The 18,443-nt window shown below is 29.3% G+C and overlaps 1 protein-coding gene across 1 annotated transcript in view; it reads right to left on the bottom strand.

Moving 5' to 3' along the window:
* Nucleotides 1–1,991: 1,991 nt before the first annotated feature.
* The window catches only part of LOC116765276 (homeobox protein aristaless-like), a 40,774-nt gene continuing 24,322 nt past the window's right edge, over nucleotides 1,992–18,443 (bottom strand). Inside the window, exons 2-5 of the mRNA XM_032654713.2 lie at nucleotides 8,092–8,362; nucleotides 7,079–7,124; nucleotides 3,325–3,518; nucleotides 1,992–3,196 (exon numbers count right to left, since the gene is read on the bottom strand). Coding sequence (XP_032510604.1) covers nucleotides 2,878–3,196; nucleotides 3,325–3,518; nucleotides 7,079–7,124; nucleotides 8,092–8,362 — 830 coding nt within the window. The 3' untranslated portion in view covers nucleotides 1,992–2,877. The remainder of the gene's footprint in view (nucleotides 3,197–3,324; nucleotides 3,519–7,078; nucleotides 7,125–8,091; nucleotides 8,363–18,443) is intronic.

Genomic DNA, 18,443 nt, shown 5'->3' with positions numbered 1-18,443 from the left:
CTTTGCTTATCCGAACAGGACTCGTTCTCTGTATTGACTTCTGGGCTTAAAAGGTAACCCAATTAGATGCTTTGGAGGTCTCTCGTGAACAGGCCTGTCATCTCTGTAATATACATATATCTGTACGTTATGAAGGAATTGTGATTGATATATTGCTACATGTAGCTCCCGATCTCGCCTGTTGTTTGTTGATTAATTTCTACATTATAAAAATTAATCCAAATTAGTTATTTAGGTTCTATAATATAGTGAGATCTAAGATTTACGCGTGTTTTATTCATTTAAATGAAACTAGTATTTTTCGGATAAACTACGCGTGATTTATTTGCAACCGTGATCAAGGGCTGCTGAAAAGTAACCGAAACGTCGGAAGTATGTAGTTTTTTTACAAAAATAAATCACGCGTAGTTTATCCGAAAAATACTAGTTTCATTTAAATCTATAATATAGTCTTAGAAGAACATAAAACGTTTAGCTATACTCATAAAATCTTTCGCGTGTATAAAAATAGCGGTATGTTATTTTAAATGAGAAATTTAGGAAGTATTAATAAAGTGGATTTTTAATAAATAAAAGTACAAAGGTGAACCTTCTTAATAACATGAGAACGAAACTAGTATTTTTTTTTTATATTGATTAATTATCTTCACAACAACAGACGCTTCAAACAAAACTGGAAGCAATATTTTAAAACATACAAAAATATTTACGAGACTCTAAAATTTTATAATTAGATTTGGCGAAGACCCGCCCTCCCGGATAACTAAGTGATGGGTTAAGTTATAAGCGTGTAATTTAAAAAAAATAATTCTGTTGGAGAAAATTAACTAAGCGGAATCAGTAGCTAATAGTAATAATAAAGGGTTAGCTCCTTAAGTTGGTGAAGTTTGAGAGTTAAATTTAACTAAGTATAATTAATTTTAAACTAGAACCTGTATGCTCTTTTTGCCTTTTCAATTATATATTAGATAATTCTTGACTATCATCCCACATTATATTTAGTTTAGATTAAGACTTTGGTACAATTTAAAGGGGTAACTTTTTTTTTCAGTATTGTAAAAAAAATAATTCTTAAATATTATTTTCAACGAATATCAATATTCAGGTATATCTGCTAAAATTGTTTTTTTTTTGTCAGGCAACACTAAGAATAAAAACTATATTGAAATAAATACAGTTTTCTTTTATGAATTATACCACACTTTTTGTATAATACAGCCGGGAGGTGGAGAGATGTCCTGATGAGGATAAAAATTCGATTACAATTAAATTAATTGCACTCCTATTTGTTTTTCGTTGTCTGTATCTGATTAAAAAATAATGTAACACCACCTTTATAATTAGTTACATTATTATTCCACAGATATATCTAAATATCAATACAATTATAATGTTCTCTAAATAATAATTATATTTTTTTTTTGTGTATAAATTTAAGGTAGTTTCTGTTACGCTCATTGCTCTGTACATAATGAAGTATTGGTTTACGTATTTATATATACAAATATAATAGTCACGATATTCCTGAAAGCATTTCTTAAGAGGAAACTATTAATATTGTTCGTTATAAACAAGTATTGTTTAAATCAGTCGCCGAAATAATAGTTCGCTTAAAGCAACATTATAATTGAATTTTAGATTAATAGCTCTTTTCAAAACCCACGCTCTTCCCACGGGCGTATAATTGAATTTCTTATTGGATTACATTTTAATTAGCTGTGATTACTATTAATGAGTGTCACTCAATCAGGTATTGTTCGCTACGTGATGGATTGAACTGTCTTCTGTTTTTGATGATTGATACATCGTTAATATTACATCATTGACTGTTCCTCTTATCGTTTAACGTGAGTTAAATTCTTTGAATTAAAATCCTTATATTGTCTTTCAGGACGAATAACATGAGTCGTAATTAGAGATATATAAAGATGTGAAGTATTTAAAGATTAAAGAGTTGTTTTTTAGGTCAGATATGTAAAAAAAACAGTATGTTATTTGAAAACCCTTTATTTTACGGAACCTTAATTGTTTGTATTTCAATATACCTGCCATTTTGTACAGCTGTGGTTTTTGTTGTAACTGGTTTCATGTTTTTGCAAATCTCTTTGGTGTTTTAGATCAAGCTGCGACGGTTCTGTTTATTGGGAAAAATACTATAATAATCTTCTAAACGAGCCAATATGTAATTGAGATTTCAAATTGTAAAGATTCATGTTTTCTTGAGATGTTAATGTTACTAATTTGCATGAAATGTTATATATCTTATAGTGAATAAAACAATATATAGGAAATAAAAAAAAGTATTTTCAAAGAAAGAAGAGAACCGCTGGAACTTGGTCTACATCGTTAACAAAAATTTACATAATTTAATTAATTTTCTGTTAATTTTCTTCAATAAATCATATTCTTATTAACATATTTAACTGGTTTGCGCTACACAGATTTTGATTTATTGTCTTTAGGATTTATACAAAGATAATATTTAATCTTCTAGAATGTTCACCAAAAATAACACTGTGTATAAACAAAATTCTTATAAGATAATACGCGATACTTATTTAATTTATAATAAATAATAAGGCATAGAACTGGAAGGAAAAATATATAATAACTATATACTAATAGCTTTCAGTTACCTCCTAAATTAATAATAATTTTATACATACAGTTTACACGTAAATTAATTTACTATTGCCGAACAGCAATTCAATTGTTACTGACACAGGAAACAAAAGAAGTATGTAAAGAAACTTAATTTGATAAAATCACACTTGCAACTTCCCTTAACCTTATTTTTAAATACTTTGTAAGCTCTCAGTCAGTAACAAAGACGCCACTAGTAACTACATTCCATTATCCTCCTAACACAGCCTCAGCTCAACTTATCAAGTCAGTATGGTGTCGTTGTCTTAACATTTCCAACCTCAACTCGTGTTCTCTAGCCGCCATTCTTAAGGCGGCTATACTTGAACTCCGTCGTTCGACTTCTGGACCTGGTTGTATTGGGGGGGACTCGCTGCCGGGAGATATGGGGGGCGAGACCGGCGGAGGGTCAGGAGATTGTCTGGGAGCTGCCAAGCCAGCGAGGAGCGAGTGGAAGGGAGGAGCCGAAGAATACATCGGAGCGCTGAAAAGCGGAGGTCGAGATAACGGCGTACCGAGGTATTGCGTTCCCAGCACTGGGGTACTATTATATCTGCAAAATAAATTATGAAATAAAATAATATTTACATTTTCATATATATTCTTAAGGATTTAATTTTAAAGTTTGTAGTTACATTAAATCGTACTTAAGAAGTTTATTGTTAAAGAACTGTAAACTACCTAAATGATGCCAAAGCGTTTGCGTCAAATGGTTTTCTGAAGCCAAAGCCGAGTTGTGAGAAAGGGTTCGGCATTGAAGCGACTACTGATGGGGGAGGCGCTGCGCCCCCAGCCAGATAAGGGTTGTAAGGGTGCCCTTGAGGCCCCACCTTCTCCTGTTTCCTCCATTTAGCACGACGGTTTTGAAACCACACCTGCACAAAATAATCATTCTTTAATATAATCCTTATAGAAAAAAGATATAATACACATTACGCTACATCCATTGAGTGTGAGTGACGACACTTAAACACATTTATTATAATTTTAGCATGTAAATCTTAATATGAAGAACATTTAATACATAAACAATATTTTTAAATATTTTGAGCAGTACATGGAATAAGTAGTTTTGATTCTTCTTGCTTACAGAGAGTAAAATATTAAGTTAATTTAACAGACATTTGAAATTGAATAAAATTAAAATATAAAGTCCAGTTGTGGAATAAGAAAATGTGGTGTTATTATTACAAACAGTTTTAAACCAAATAACCATTAGTGTAGAGATTGTAATCGAATTAAGACTTTACCGCTTGATCTGAACAAACAAGTTGAACCGAAAGAACAAACAAGTTATTTTTTTTTAAAACAATTAAGAACTGAATTGATTGGTGCAAAAACAAAAACCTTAATATGTAAATAAATATAAATTATCTATAGGGACATTTGTTTGATGCTATCGAAATATATGTCACAAATAGAACATGCTGAATATTTAATTTGAGGCAAATTAAAATTGATTGACTCGTTTCGCGTTCACATCTGAATGATACGTGTTTTAGATGCCATATACAGTTGCAGTAACAAGTGCCAGTACCATAATCGGTTTCCTTACATGTTAGGCGATGAAAAAAACATTGAATTTCTAATGTCTCGCTATAACGCCCCCTGGTGATAGCTACATGCGTTTATGGCCGAAGCGTCCTATCAAGCGACCCGTTTTGAATTATACCACAAAAAATATGATTTGTTAATGTTACGAATTAACTAACTGGTTTTTATTCAATATCTGCTAACGAATTCTTAAAGTGAAAATCGTTTTAATACATACGTAGGTATTTATTGATAATATTCTCTTGGATGCGAACATTGACAAGGGATAAGAAGTTGCCGGTGTTTCTTTTTATTTTAATGAATTTGAACAGAAATAACTCATTAAGACAATCTTATCTCGTTACATGACTTTCAACACAAACTGCATCGTCGCAGAAATATTTATCATGTAATCTTTTATTTTTTTGTGAGTTTTGAACATGTTTTTTTTGCCATTTTATTAGAAGAAATGTCTTGGAAGTGAGATCTACTAACGTTATAGAAGTATGATTTTTAATAACAGTTATTACAAGCACCTACCATTTGTAGATCTCTAAATACCCATTGCTATGAATTTATTCATAAAAGATTTAAATAATATTTCATTAAAAATCAAGGTTAATTATCATTTAATTTCATTAAAATTAAATGCTTTAACATTTGTTAAAAAAAATATGTAAGGTATTAATTTATTCGATCACCCATCACGCGTATGTCCTTGAATTTCGGTTGCTTAACGTCCATTAATCGAATACACATCAAAATAAATATGAAATATCAATTATTAATCTTATTAGTATAAAATCAACATAACATAATACAAAAACCAGCTTAGCTCGTCAACCTTGGGGAATAATAAAAAAATTATATTGATTGATTTCATATTACAATAAATATGTATGTATGAACTCGGATTGGAGAAGATCTGTCTTTACGTTTGTTGATATTTTAATTTAAATCAATTCCAATGAACCGAGATCTTATTCCAGCTGTGGGACGTTGGACTTTAGAAGTTTTTTTCTTAATTAAATCATATGATAAATAAAGTTGTAAAAAAGATCTTCGGAAAAAGAAAAATTTTAGTTATCAATCCAATATAGTCCTAACTCGGTGATGATAAGGTTTATTTTGAGATGGATTGATGTGTTCGTTAAGTTTACAATCGATTTCGGACGCGTCTTTATGTAGTTAGAAACGAATTTATACGACGTAATTGGAAGCGGACACGTCATGAGAATATTCAGTATTCACGAACTGACTGACCAACACAGATTAGGGTTGCTTGAAATGAATAATAAATTATGCGAAATTAAAATAAATAAGAAGAACCCTTTATGATAAAACAATTGGAACGACAACAATATCGGCTTATGAAATAAAATTATTGCAAATCGCATCAAACTTAATTAAGTTGTTCCAAAAATTGTCTCACGTTATTGGTTCAGAGCTAATTTGTATTCAGATAACTCCTCGCAAACATAAACGTTACTTCTACAAATGAGTGAACACATAAAAAAATTATGTGCAATATGGCATACACGTATATAATTCTCGTAAAACATCATCAATTTAATTGCAATCGTTTTTGCTTTACAGTTGTCGTTTTAAAATTATTATTTATAATTCCGTGGAAAAACCGGCGCAAATGAGTCTAAAAATTTTATAAACACTGGCTGGAAATACACATCTACGTATATGTGTGTATGTATATATATTTTTTGTTTTTTTTTTTTGTACTCATTCTTTTTTTTTTTTTAAAAGACGTCAATCATTATTAAAATCATTACTCACGAGATTAAATTGTTTTTTATTCCGTTATATACCTATATTTATGTAGTTACACTTTACTCAGAATTGGAGACGGGCAAAGCTGTCATTTGTACTACAAATATATTAATTTGCCGCTCGCATGTAATGAGGGGTTAGCGACTACAATTACCACTTACATTGTAAAATCTCCGAAGCAGATAGTGGGTATTACATGCATTCTTTTATTGCATTCGTATTTATTTTCGTTTTATTTATAGATCGTAAAATTTTATTGGTAATTAGCAGATACATAATTAATGCGAATTATGGCTTCATAAGTTCATGTTCCATACGTACATAGCTTTCGATACAAAATAGCTTTAGAAGTGGCAACACGTCTGGAAATATCTGACGCGTTTTATATTATAATATCAGTTGACAGAACAAACAGTAACAGTAAAGAAACAGTAAATGATGTTATTTAACTTCAAAATAGAAAATTGAATTAGGTTATGTTAATTTAGAAGGTAAAAAGTTTTGGTGCATCAAACCTCTCTTATGGATGGTTTTAACTTTTAACGAAGAAAATCAGACGAACAATCAGACGGTGTACAAAATTATCTTTTGAAGGTTTTCGTCTCCTTTGATGTAGGGAACCATAATAATGTATGTAGTAAATAATAAAGTAATCTCCTTGCGCTGAGTTTTATAGTGAATTTTATTTCTCTTATTCTGTTATTATTTTTAAGGTTGATTATAAGGGAGTCCAATTATATTTTACAAGAAATATTGTATTATATGACCTTATTGTTAATATATAGTTATATTTATTAATGAGATTATTTCGCTTAAAGGAGTCATGAAATCTTGTCGTGTAATGTTACCTTAACCAACCAGTACATTTACCTTAACCAATCTTCAGGCATAGATGTAAAATTGCTTTTGAAACGACTGCTAGATTAATATAAATAAATATAAGAGTATATTCTTTATATGCATATAATTTAAATGAACCGTCTATCAATATAATATTATGACTTGTATTTAAAATTAACTACTCCGTCTTTTTTTCTTATTCAATTACTTATTAATTCTCATTATTTCTTCTAATAATTAATTTTAATTTTTATAATATTCTGGCAACATTAAATACCTGTATTCTCGCTTCCGTTAATCCAATTTTCATCGCCAACTCCTCTCTATAACAAAAGAAAATATTTTTTACGATTACATATGTATTTAAATCTGGACATGTTTTGGTACATTAAATATATGGATATTGATGGTTAGCTCAAGCTACGAAAACATGATTACTTTAATCTCTCTATTTATAGAGGAATTAAAAAATAAATTTCTTAATTTTTTAAATAAATTTAATACAATTAAAAGAACGAAGTGGTTTTTCTGAGTGTTACCAAATCACCGAATTTCATATATGGTCTACAAACATATTTTTTGCATCATATGAGCCGATTTATATTTAAATTCAATAAAGGAAATGCGTATTAAATTATTTAATACTATTAGATATGATTAATATTAATCTATGAAAATACTCACTATTATTACTGAAAAGATAAGAAAGATTCCGAGATATGACTCACGTAATAACATCCTCTAAACATATATATTGGACAATTTTTAAATTAAAGATTTTAGGTTTTAGTGTTCCGTATGTACAAAAAGGTTTTCGTGTTCATATAAACTTTGTTTCTTCAAATTATAATTTGGATGTATTCAATATGAGACTGTAAAGATTGTTGCCGAAATAAAGTGTTCACCACCTACGACTTTATATACACCTTTCAACGGGTGGAAAGATTATTAACAACTATCCAGTTGTAATAAAAAAAGGGATTGTCTTAATTCCTTATTCTATTTACATATAGAATCTCCAGAAATGTATGAATAATAAAAAAAATATGAAAAACGTAGGTTTTTTGTTTAACGTAATTTATAAAAATAAGTAACAATTTTTTTTTTGTTGACGGTTCCTCTTTCAAATTTACCACACGTTATTCCCAAACATACATACTTTGTAATTTTCTTTTAAATCAACTTTCATTTATATGGATCACAGTATTATTTAATTTATAAGGTATAATATTTGTTGAATTGACAACATGGCCAAATGAAAAAAAAAAATTGGATAAAAAACTGTTGTACCTCGTAAAAACATCAGGGTAGTGAGTTCTAGAGAATGCTTTCTCCAACTCTTCGAGCTGGAAACTGGTGAAAGTTGTTCTGTATCGTCTCTGCTTCCTCTTGGGGGCGAAGTCGTCTGGGTCATCGCTGTCTGCAGAGCCGGGGGGTGGTCGCTCTGAAGGGGACTGATCGTTTCGTGAAAGCTCAGGAGTTGTTCTTGGAGAATCGTCCTTTTGAACCTCCGATACCCCCATACCAGTGAACTTTTGATAGGAATCTTGGTGGTAGTACTCTGTAATATAACATTTATAGTTTTATTTTTGTTTATTTATATTTTATTGAACTGAACTGGACAATATACAATTGGCAAAAAAAAAAAATACAGACAGTAAACGATGGTAGTCCTATAGTAATAATCAATCACTTTCAGATAACCTTAGATGAGAGGAATACATCAAATGCCATTGAGGAATACATTCTTGTTGAAAAAAAAGAAAATGTTTATACAGAATATTTAAAAAAGCTTATATAGATGATACTTTAACAGATACGCTGTCAAACAAATAATTAATTTTACTTAATAAGATAAATTGGAATAGCATAAGTTAAAAATATCTAAGACACTTTGCAGAATTCCAGCCTTCCTTTGAAACATTATTCCATAGTTTGGTGGATTTGATATGGTTCGATAAATTGTGTGAGACTAATAGAGATAAGTATGATACTGAGAAAAGTACTGTAAGGCTATAAATTATAATTTAAATTTTTATTATTTTTGCCCCCCTAATGGTATTGTTCAATGTCTGTCATGTTCAATGTTACATTTTCTTTAATTTTACATTAAGTCACGTTCTCTTAGAACCTCCACCTCTCCTAAATAGGATTACTCCGAAGTAATAAAAACATCGGGTTGAAAATAAAAAAATACTAGATTATAGTTAAATAAAAATTGCTATATTCGTGAAAAAATCTCAAATACTTAAAATATGATGTACCTACAATCCGGTCAGGGGCGTATATTTTTCCCTTAATAAAAAAATTTTAATTAAAAATTTAAATTGGTAATATGATGATGATATAATGAATGATATTTAATTCCCAGACCTATTAAATCATTACAACATAATAATTGATGTAATTTATAGCGAAAATTAATTTATGCAAATTTTTATTGTTAGCATGAAAACATGTCAAGTGTATTCATTGAAATAATTATATATTTCTGATAAATTAAATCCTACCAATGAAGTGGAAGTACTGGATTTAGTTGATTCAAATTTATTCATATTATTAGGTATAAATTTAGAGCCAATGTGGAGTATAATTTGTCGTGTGAAGTCACGGCTTTGTACCAGTATTTGAGAAATTAAGATCTCTGACTAGTGATTGCATTTTAGACTAGAATGTTATGACGTATTGTATAGTATTGCTCTTATGAGCACACCGCTGATCTAGATTGTCGTGCAGAGTATGAGGGGCTATTTTTGCTATTTGCGAGATAATCCAAGTAGTTTCATTGGCAGAAAAATTTAAAGAAAAATTATCGAATATTTTTCTCGTTAAATCATTTAATTAGCTACTTAGATCATACTTCAGCTATCATACCTACTTAAATATTTTCTTTAAATGTCGAAGTTTAATTAATTTATATATATATATTATTAAAACTAAGGAATATGAAATTTTTAGAATTTTTTTGCGAGTATTTAAATAATATATAAATTATTATGATATACCTATAATTTTTAATAGTTTTATTTTAATTCGGATGTTCATTAAAAAAAAAATTACATAATTTACGATATAGAGGTGTGATCAGTGAGGTACTCTTAACGGTTAACGGGTGACATTACCTTTAGCATGTCGGAATAGTTAATGCTTGATATTTGTGATCAGCTTCTAAATTACCTAAGTAATACTGAGTTATTTACTCACATTGTTAGATTTTTACAGATTTTGGGGTAATTTTTTTTATAAGATCCAAGAATCCCTTAATATAAATAAGAGATTTTTTTTTTAAATTACGACAGAATAGTGCACGACTGTCATTCTACTCTTTGGTAGTTAGAAATGAAGCGGTAGATGGTGAACCATTTATAATTTAAGTGTCTTGAAGACACTTAAATTATAATTGGAAGGAAAAACTGACGCAGGAAAACTGTTCCAAACCTTGGTCGTGGGCACGAGGAACCAGGATGGAGGATTTCCGTGCGTCTTGTTGTCCGATGATAAAAAGGGGATGCAGGATTTAAAGCGATAAATTTCTTCTTGCACTCAAAGTGTACCCCATAGATTATCGAGAGGCTATTATTTGCCTGAACTCAAGCTTGACTGGATTGGTTTTAACGAGGTTGTAGTTACTAATAAGCCTATTTTTAAAACAACAAGACCTGTGGTTTATTTAAGTAATCGGCGTGAAGTAGTGTCGCAGTTTTTCAAGGGCACCGAGTTCCTTGAAGAGCAAAATTAATCGGCCTTAACCTGGCTTCTCTTTCCTACTGCTAATTGATTGATCCTAATTCTCTCTAGGGTTAGATTGATACCACTCCACAACTGAGCTGTCATCAGCATAAACAAAAACACAAGGCAATTACAGATCGTTACGTGCGGCAAGAATAGAATTTATAACTTTATAAATATAGGGGAGAGCCTTTGCACAGTTGTTTATGTGTTAGCCGTGTGCTAGACAATCGCAATTTGAGGTTTAACTTCAAATAGTTTAGGAACTTTAAACTGTATGACGTATTTTATTATGAGCGTTCATCATATTGTATCTTTTGTAACTAAAAACAGAATTTGCCGGTTTTCCTGATACTGTCATTTCGCTAGAACCAACGATACTATAATTATAACATTCTTCATTATTTATAAGTGCTGTTGCAATCTATATAAATAAAGATATTTTATCTGCCAAGTGAAAATAGAAGTCTTATTAATATATATTAAGCAAATGATTTCCATTTATTTTAAGACTTTTGTAAAGTATTCAAAAGCAGTTTTGTCAGTTACATATATTTTTGATATACTAATTATTTTTTTATGAGAAATATACTAAAAATATTTTTTTTTAATATGTTTACATATCTTGAGTCATGATTGAGATTTAAACGACCATGATATAATACAACAACAGGGAAACCTTTAGTGTGATGTTATTTTACTGTTAAATCACTGAAGGTTATGGGTCAATACTCAATACGCAGTATTAGACAGTTTGAAACAGTAAATTATTTACTTAAATGTCAACTTAATAGATATCTTGTTAATTGTAAATAGTATTTTATTTGATTTCATTCAAGTGATTTAATTTCTATTGTATTTATACATGTAATTAATTTATATGTTTAAATCCAACTTACTATTATGTTATAAAACAACAAATCGTTATAGGGTATATGCGATATATTTTAATGAATGATTCAATCAAATTCCATATCGTCAGGAGGCCTTTTAAGAAATAATAATCTGTCTTTATTTGGAGGAAGAGAAACGACTTTTTATTTATTTATCTATATATGTGTTTTATAATTGCATTATTAACCAACTAGCCCTGACCCCTGGTTCTCGTGATCAATCGACATTTAATAAATTAATGCCATTAACTTAATTACGCTCTTATTATGGCGTTGCCTGTAATTGGTAAGCTATTACATGTCAACCTCTGGTGGTTTAGGTTTCATTCACACCAAACGCATCAAGACGGTTCTTCATCCCCTTAGTAATACATCAGGGTGTTATACGTTTCACCTGTCCGTGTGTTTGTACGTGGATTCTTAACTGTCGAGTGCATATAACTATTGTGATGGATATTTTTCTTTGAGAGCCATGGTTAATAAATGTTACTAATGTATAATTAGAAAAAATCTGCTCGGATTTTTAATAATAAATTAATCAGCTCATCTCTTTCTTAAACGAACATCATTTAGTGTTCACGAACTTTTTCACCTTAGATTGATTTGTATTCCGGTGAAGCGATATTTTTTAGAGGAGACCCAAAACACTACAATATACGTACATCGTTCACTTAGTTAGTATAGCTATGCCTCAAGCCTAAAAAGTAGTTCTTTTCATTTGAAATTGTATTAAAACATTTTATTAACAGTTTAGTTGCGTCCTCTTTGACAATGTCTCCTTAGAATTGTATTAACGCTATGCGTTATAATTATTTCTCGTAACACCTCGTGTCGTCTTTGACAAGAATGTTATATAAATGTCAAAAACAATTCTCGTAAAGACATGACAGCAAAAACACGAATTTATTTCTTTCATGGAAATAGTAATATAATCTATAAAAAAAACCGTTCAAGTCTTTTCATTAATGAGCCTAGCTGTTATTGTTGTCCAAGAAAAGTTATGTTTTAGAAACATTAGCTTGAGATAATATAATTTTAGTTTTCTAGGAGATTAAGGTATTGTTTCGTTTCCTGCTATTTGATTTAATATTTCACAATTGGTTCAGACCTTTAATAAGACGTGCGTGTCACATAATAAGCAGTCATATTATATATAATAAAAAGGGGCCTTAATTCCAAAGGTACTTAGCACAATTATATCTCGTTGGACTCAGTTTTAGTTCAACAAGAAGGAAGCTATAAAACACAAATTATAAACAAATTAGCAAGACGTTTTTTTGCTGCAAATTACTATGACGACAAAATTTTACTAGTTTAAGAGCATTAGATGTACTCCAGTCAAGATTTTATATAATTCATAACCATATAGATTTTAAAATTAGCTTTTTTTTATTTGTTAAGTAACAAAAAAACATTGGGTTAATTATGAACACAAGTTCAATTAAAATAAGCACCATTTTAAACATGCAATCTGTTTTAAACTTGAGTTAATAGTGCTTTGACAAGTCTAATAACGAGGCAGAAGGTATATATTACAAGATTTTTGTTATATACAAACGTTAACTATAAACTGTCACTATCTTAATATTGACCAATTGCGACAATTTTTACGGTATAATTTATAAATTATTCTACAAATACTTACTTACTATAATATGATTTGACGTAACACTAAATTGCATTAAAACACTTATACGTACGTACGTTATTTCCAGTGAGAACTTTTTGTTGAAAAATGCACAGACGGGTTAAACGACAGACACAGTTCGCATTTCCTTGACAAATATTAGACGCGGTTCCTTTTGCGTTATCGATACAAAGAAATGATAATAAAACTAATGAGATAAGAAAGTGACCATTGATTTAATCTACAAATAAGTGATTAATGGATGTATAAAATATAAATAATATTCAACAGATGTTGTTTACTTTCAAATAATTCAGGGACTCGATTTAATTCATATCTGACAATTCTGCAGATCCTCTTGACTTGATCACCCGAATGTTTGTCAGGACTCCTTTTGCACAGTGCTGACATAAGTTAATAATGTTAGTTTAAATTTTTAACTATTCCAGCTCGGTGCGTTTTGAAACCTCAGTCGAAATATGATTTTTTAAACAAATATTTTAAAAGTTTTTAGAATGTCAGTCAGTTTCGTATATCATCTTATCAGACAGTTGAAACTTCGTATTGTTCCTGAACGGTAATTTTTAAAAATTAAACCCATGTTATTGTGTTCTAACCAACAAAGTTTACACATAGCTCTACATAAAGAAAAATGTATCCCAAGCGGTGTTGCAGTCACTTGCACTTGCTCATTTAATAAAACGAGATGAAAGAAATAAATTTGGTTTAGTAAAGACATAATTATACGTATAACTGCGAACACGACGATTGCATTTTGACTTTGATAAACTAAATAATCTTATCTTGTTGTGTAATTGATTCAATCCGTTTCCACTCACTGGGTTTTTCGAAGACAAATTACGTTAAGCGTTGGAAAAACCGTATCTGATTTGCCTCACATGTTTTCTCCTATTCTATAGAAGAGACAACATTTTTATTGATAACTTAATATTCTTAATCTGATAATTATCGCTCTTGTTTTAGATAAGGTATTAGAGAATTTAAATTCTCCATTTGACGAAATACATACGTCGATAAAGACGACAAAATGTTCTGATTGATAATCGGTATAGTAGATTTTCTTTGATGTAATTAATAAAAATGTTTATAATAAGGAATATAATTAAAGAATTCATAATTTTCCTCATTTCATTATAAATAATTACATAAACGGTTCTTTTAAGAATTGTGATTCATTATAAACGTTGATATGACTAATTTAATTATACGTACAAACAGTCATCCGTGATTCAATGGCTGTTATTTTAGTAAACTGATTTCATTGTATATATTTCGTATTGATCACTTAGTGTATAAAGCTATTTTGTTTAAGGAAAACCTATATATTCTTTTAATTTAGATTGAGTTATAATTTGTTTGCAAGAGCGGTTTATTTATCTTCAATTATTACATAATATTAATAACTTTAATGGCAACATTAGCGGTTCTTTCTGCGAAGTCAGTCAAGGTATCCGATATTCCCCGTTTTATGGGTTTTTCTCTTAATTATATTCGAGTATGATGTCACACAGCGTAATTTCCTTCGCTACCAATTGTGTTCGCTGATAGTTCCAATCATTGTTGTAAATTAGTTTTATAGATGTTATTAAATATATTAATATTTATATAAAATAATATAACATAACATAGGAAGTTGTTCTATTCCTTGTTGTTCTTGACTCATTTTTAAAACCGACTAATAATTTTTTAAATAATAAATTATTTACTAACATTTATATCGAATTATTTAACTTTTAAGCTATTCAAGGCTATTATAATGATAATTTTGTTTTTCATTATATGTATGTATTACTAAAATGTAAGTGTGTCAATCTGTAGAAAAAATATAAAACTGTTGTTAATAAAACAACTGTATTAACAAATCGCTATAATTTACATCGTAAATTGTAGCTAATAACATGGCCAGTTATCTCAACGCAAGACATCTACTTCGACAAATCTTTTTGTTTGTGTATAAAAATTGATAGCCCTTATTATATACACATAGAGTTGATATTAGAATACAAAAAACATATATCAAAGCAAAGCCATTTTGTCAGCAACGAAACAAAGGGAATAATATACGTGAGAGTTAATTACGGTCAGAAATGTAATTAGGTCTAATCAAATAACGTAATCTGTTGTGACTTTTTGCAGTGTACTTTTATTGCATTGGTGGGGTTCCTCGATTATATTAATTGCATTTATTGCTTCCCTTTTTTAAATTTAGAGTATTATTTTTTGTTTGCAATTCTAGTTACATTTAAATTTAAATCTGGCGTCTCTTAAAGATGTGATAGGAACGAGTCCTTTAATTTTAATACGTAGTCTATTTTTATAAGAAGCTTTTAAAGACTTTATTATTAAATACTTAATTATGGATTCCTGTAAATATTTACCTACAACCAAACATGTCACAATTTTGGTATAACTGGATTATAAACCTTTTTTTTTCCTTTTTTTTACACTCGTCTTCTGCGCTAGCACATCAATTTAAGGTCATTATGTATCCAAAAGTATTTGTTAGTCTATTTGTTGAATCGAATTGTGAATTTTTAAGTGACTCACACTATTTTGTTCAAAATGTTGTAGTAAAATGAGGATAAATAACATGTTAATTAAATTATAAATTGAAATGTTTCCTTAATAAGTATATTTCATTTTCTCCGAGAACAAAGCCTTATATAATAATGTTCAATATTATATCTTCTTATGCGAATAAAATTATCAGTTTATTATTATAGATAAAGCAAAAACTTTGTATCGCTTTTAAGAGAATAGGACGAACGGACGAATGTAAAATTTAAGACAAAGTTTATGTGATTGTGGGGTGGAAGATACGATATTTTTTGTATATAAAATGTATTAGAATACATTACAGTATTCAAATAAACATAACACACACACACACACAACACACAACACACACACAGACACACATATATGTACGTCATTCCGGGGAGATTCTTCAGTGTGAATATTGTTACTAAATGTCAAATATAGTTACATTTAATCATGGCCGCTCTATGAAGCCATGGCATAAAAAATACGGCTTGGCGACATCTACTTATAGTAATAGGTCTTTATCTTAATCTATATCTGGACTGCAATAGAAAAACTGTCGCAAAGAAATAATAGATCCTATATCTAGATGTTAGGAATTCTGTTATTAAGTAAAATGTATTATATTTTCTTAGTATGTGTTTTTTTATAGACTGTAAACTTACATCAATATATAATTGATATATGTAAATATAACAATATATATATTAAATATTAGGATATTAGAAGAATAAGATTTTTTAAAAAAGCGTTTATTTGAGTGCGTGTAAACTTAAAATGATTTTTTACGAAAAAAAAAACAACTTTAACTATCTACATATATGCACTGTTTAAGTGATATAAAAACTCGTCGAGAGATTTAAGTAATCCATTTGAAATTATTTGAAACTTTTGTTTGTAAAATCACATCAAGTTATTTAATTAACTTGTTTTAGCAACAATTAATCAAACAAACTTAGTTTATTTTGTACTTGCAACACTGTCAATGTCATAAGATATTTGGATTGATATTTTCAAACACGGTATAATATATATGCTTGTTAAAGTATTTAATTCATATAAATAAATTGGAATAAAAGAGTTTAAAACTAATTTCTGTAAGTATTCATATATGGTAAAATTAGAAAGAGGTAGAAGAGACATTTTATAGATAACAAGTAGCTACTAAGAGGGCAATGCTGAAGCATAAAATGACAATACTTTATTAACAGCTACGTATTACATACGTATTTTATCGGACAAAATATTTTGGTATAAATCGTAGTTAAATATCAAAGTATTAAGTACAAAATTATTAAGTATGTATGTATACGAGTCACATTTTTCTATGGCGTACATTACATTTGCGAATGCATTTAGTTGTAAATCATTGTAATTTGTATCAAATAATCGGCAAGAAACTATAAAAATTCTTAACACATTTTCACACCGCATGTTATGATTACGTGCTAAGGAACAATTACGCTAACTTAATATATCGACTGTAAGATTTATTTGCATTCTTAAATAGTAAACAACTCTCACGGCCGCATTGTTAGCATGATAAGAAAAAAATAGTGCATGGTGGTTAAAGGTTGGTATTAACAACATATGATATATAAATCATACGGAATGCCTCATGCTTATTTAAGATTGCCCCAGTATGGAAATTTTATGGCAGTATACATTACGGTCTTTGAATAAAGTTTCTTATAGCGTTTCAATGCTTTGGGGCTATGTATGTTTAACATTTAATTATGAACTAGTGAAATTTCTTCCAGTCCTCTCTCAAAGGCTTGCTCGATGGAAATAAATAATTACGCACTATTTAATATACATTATTATAGAATTTTTATTCAAAATCGATTCGAATAATCGTTCCACATTAATCGGTGAAATGGCTATCATAGAATAAATATCGTAATATATGATTTTTAAAGTATCATTTTGTATTTCAAGCTTGGCAAAAAACGGTATAATTTTGTTTGAGCTTACCATTTTAATATTTTTATCGATTAAGTCATGACGCCAGTATTACTTTCAAGTCATGAGTTACTCAAGTGTGATAGTCCCCGTTAAAAAAGCCCCCTACGTTACCCATATAAACTGTTCCACACTAGGGATTCACGGTTTGATAACTTTATATAAAGCCAGACAAACAAAGTATTTACGAAGTGTTCTTGTGATAAGCTTGTTTATTTTACTTTTTATTTACAGACACCATAAACATTGTGATTGCTCACGTCAATGCAATTTATTTCTTTTTACGTCTAAATGATATTATATTTATTTATTATTTACTGATGCTACTTGTATTGGAGGATCGAACGTTTATTAGAAGATAATCTAAAAAGTTGTTAGCCAGATGTTCTTGTTAATGATAAGAACGTGTCAGGCGTTTTGAAGTTCTAGCCTTAAGGTGCTTGTAAGTGGGCATCTGCGGGCATTTTAGGGCGACACTACTTAGTAGTTTTGAAGGATAAAGATATTTCATAAATATTTTATCTATTATATATCATATGAAAAATGTCCTTCATTACTAAGACACGTTTAAGTCTATCTAGAAATTGATGACACTTTCCTTAAAATAAAGAATTATTTACATGTTATATCACTTCAACAATTTTCATTGTATGTTTGTGTGTATTTATTTAAATATAATTAAATAAATATAGTTGATTTTGATTCCAGGTTAAAAAATGGTCACTCTGTTCACTTTCGCAAGTATAATTTAAACTTCACCCATTTACGTGCGGGTGCTAATTTCCAACAAATACGAGTATTATATTATTATTTAACAAAATCACCCTTATGCCATATAGGATAGGGTCCAAAATGTATCCATGTCGTGG

Source organism: Danaus plexippus, chromosome 2, assembly GCF_018135715.1.
Source record: "Danaus plexippus chromosome 2, MEX_DaPlex, whole genome shotgun sequence".
Lineage (NCBI taxonomy): Eukaryota > Metazoa > Arthropoda > Insecta > Lepidoptera > Nymphalidae > Danaus > Danaus plexippus.
The sequence above is the reverse complement of the archived record's forward strand: the minus strand, read 5'-3'. Positions and strand labels throughout refer to the sequence as shown.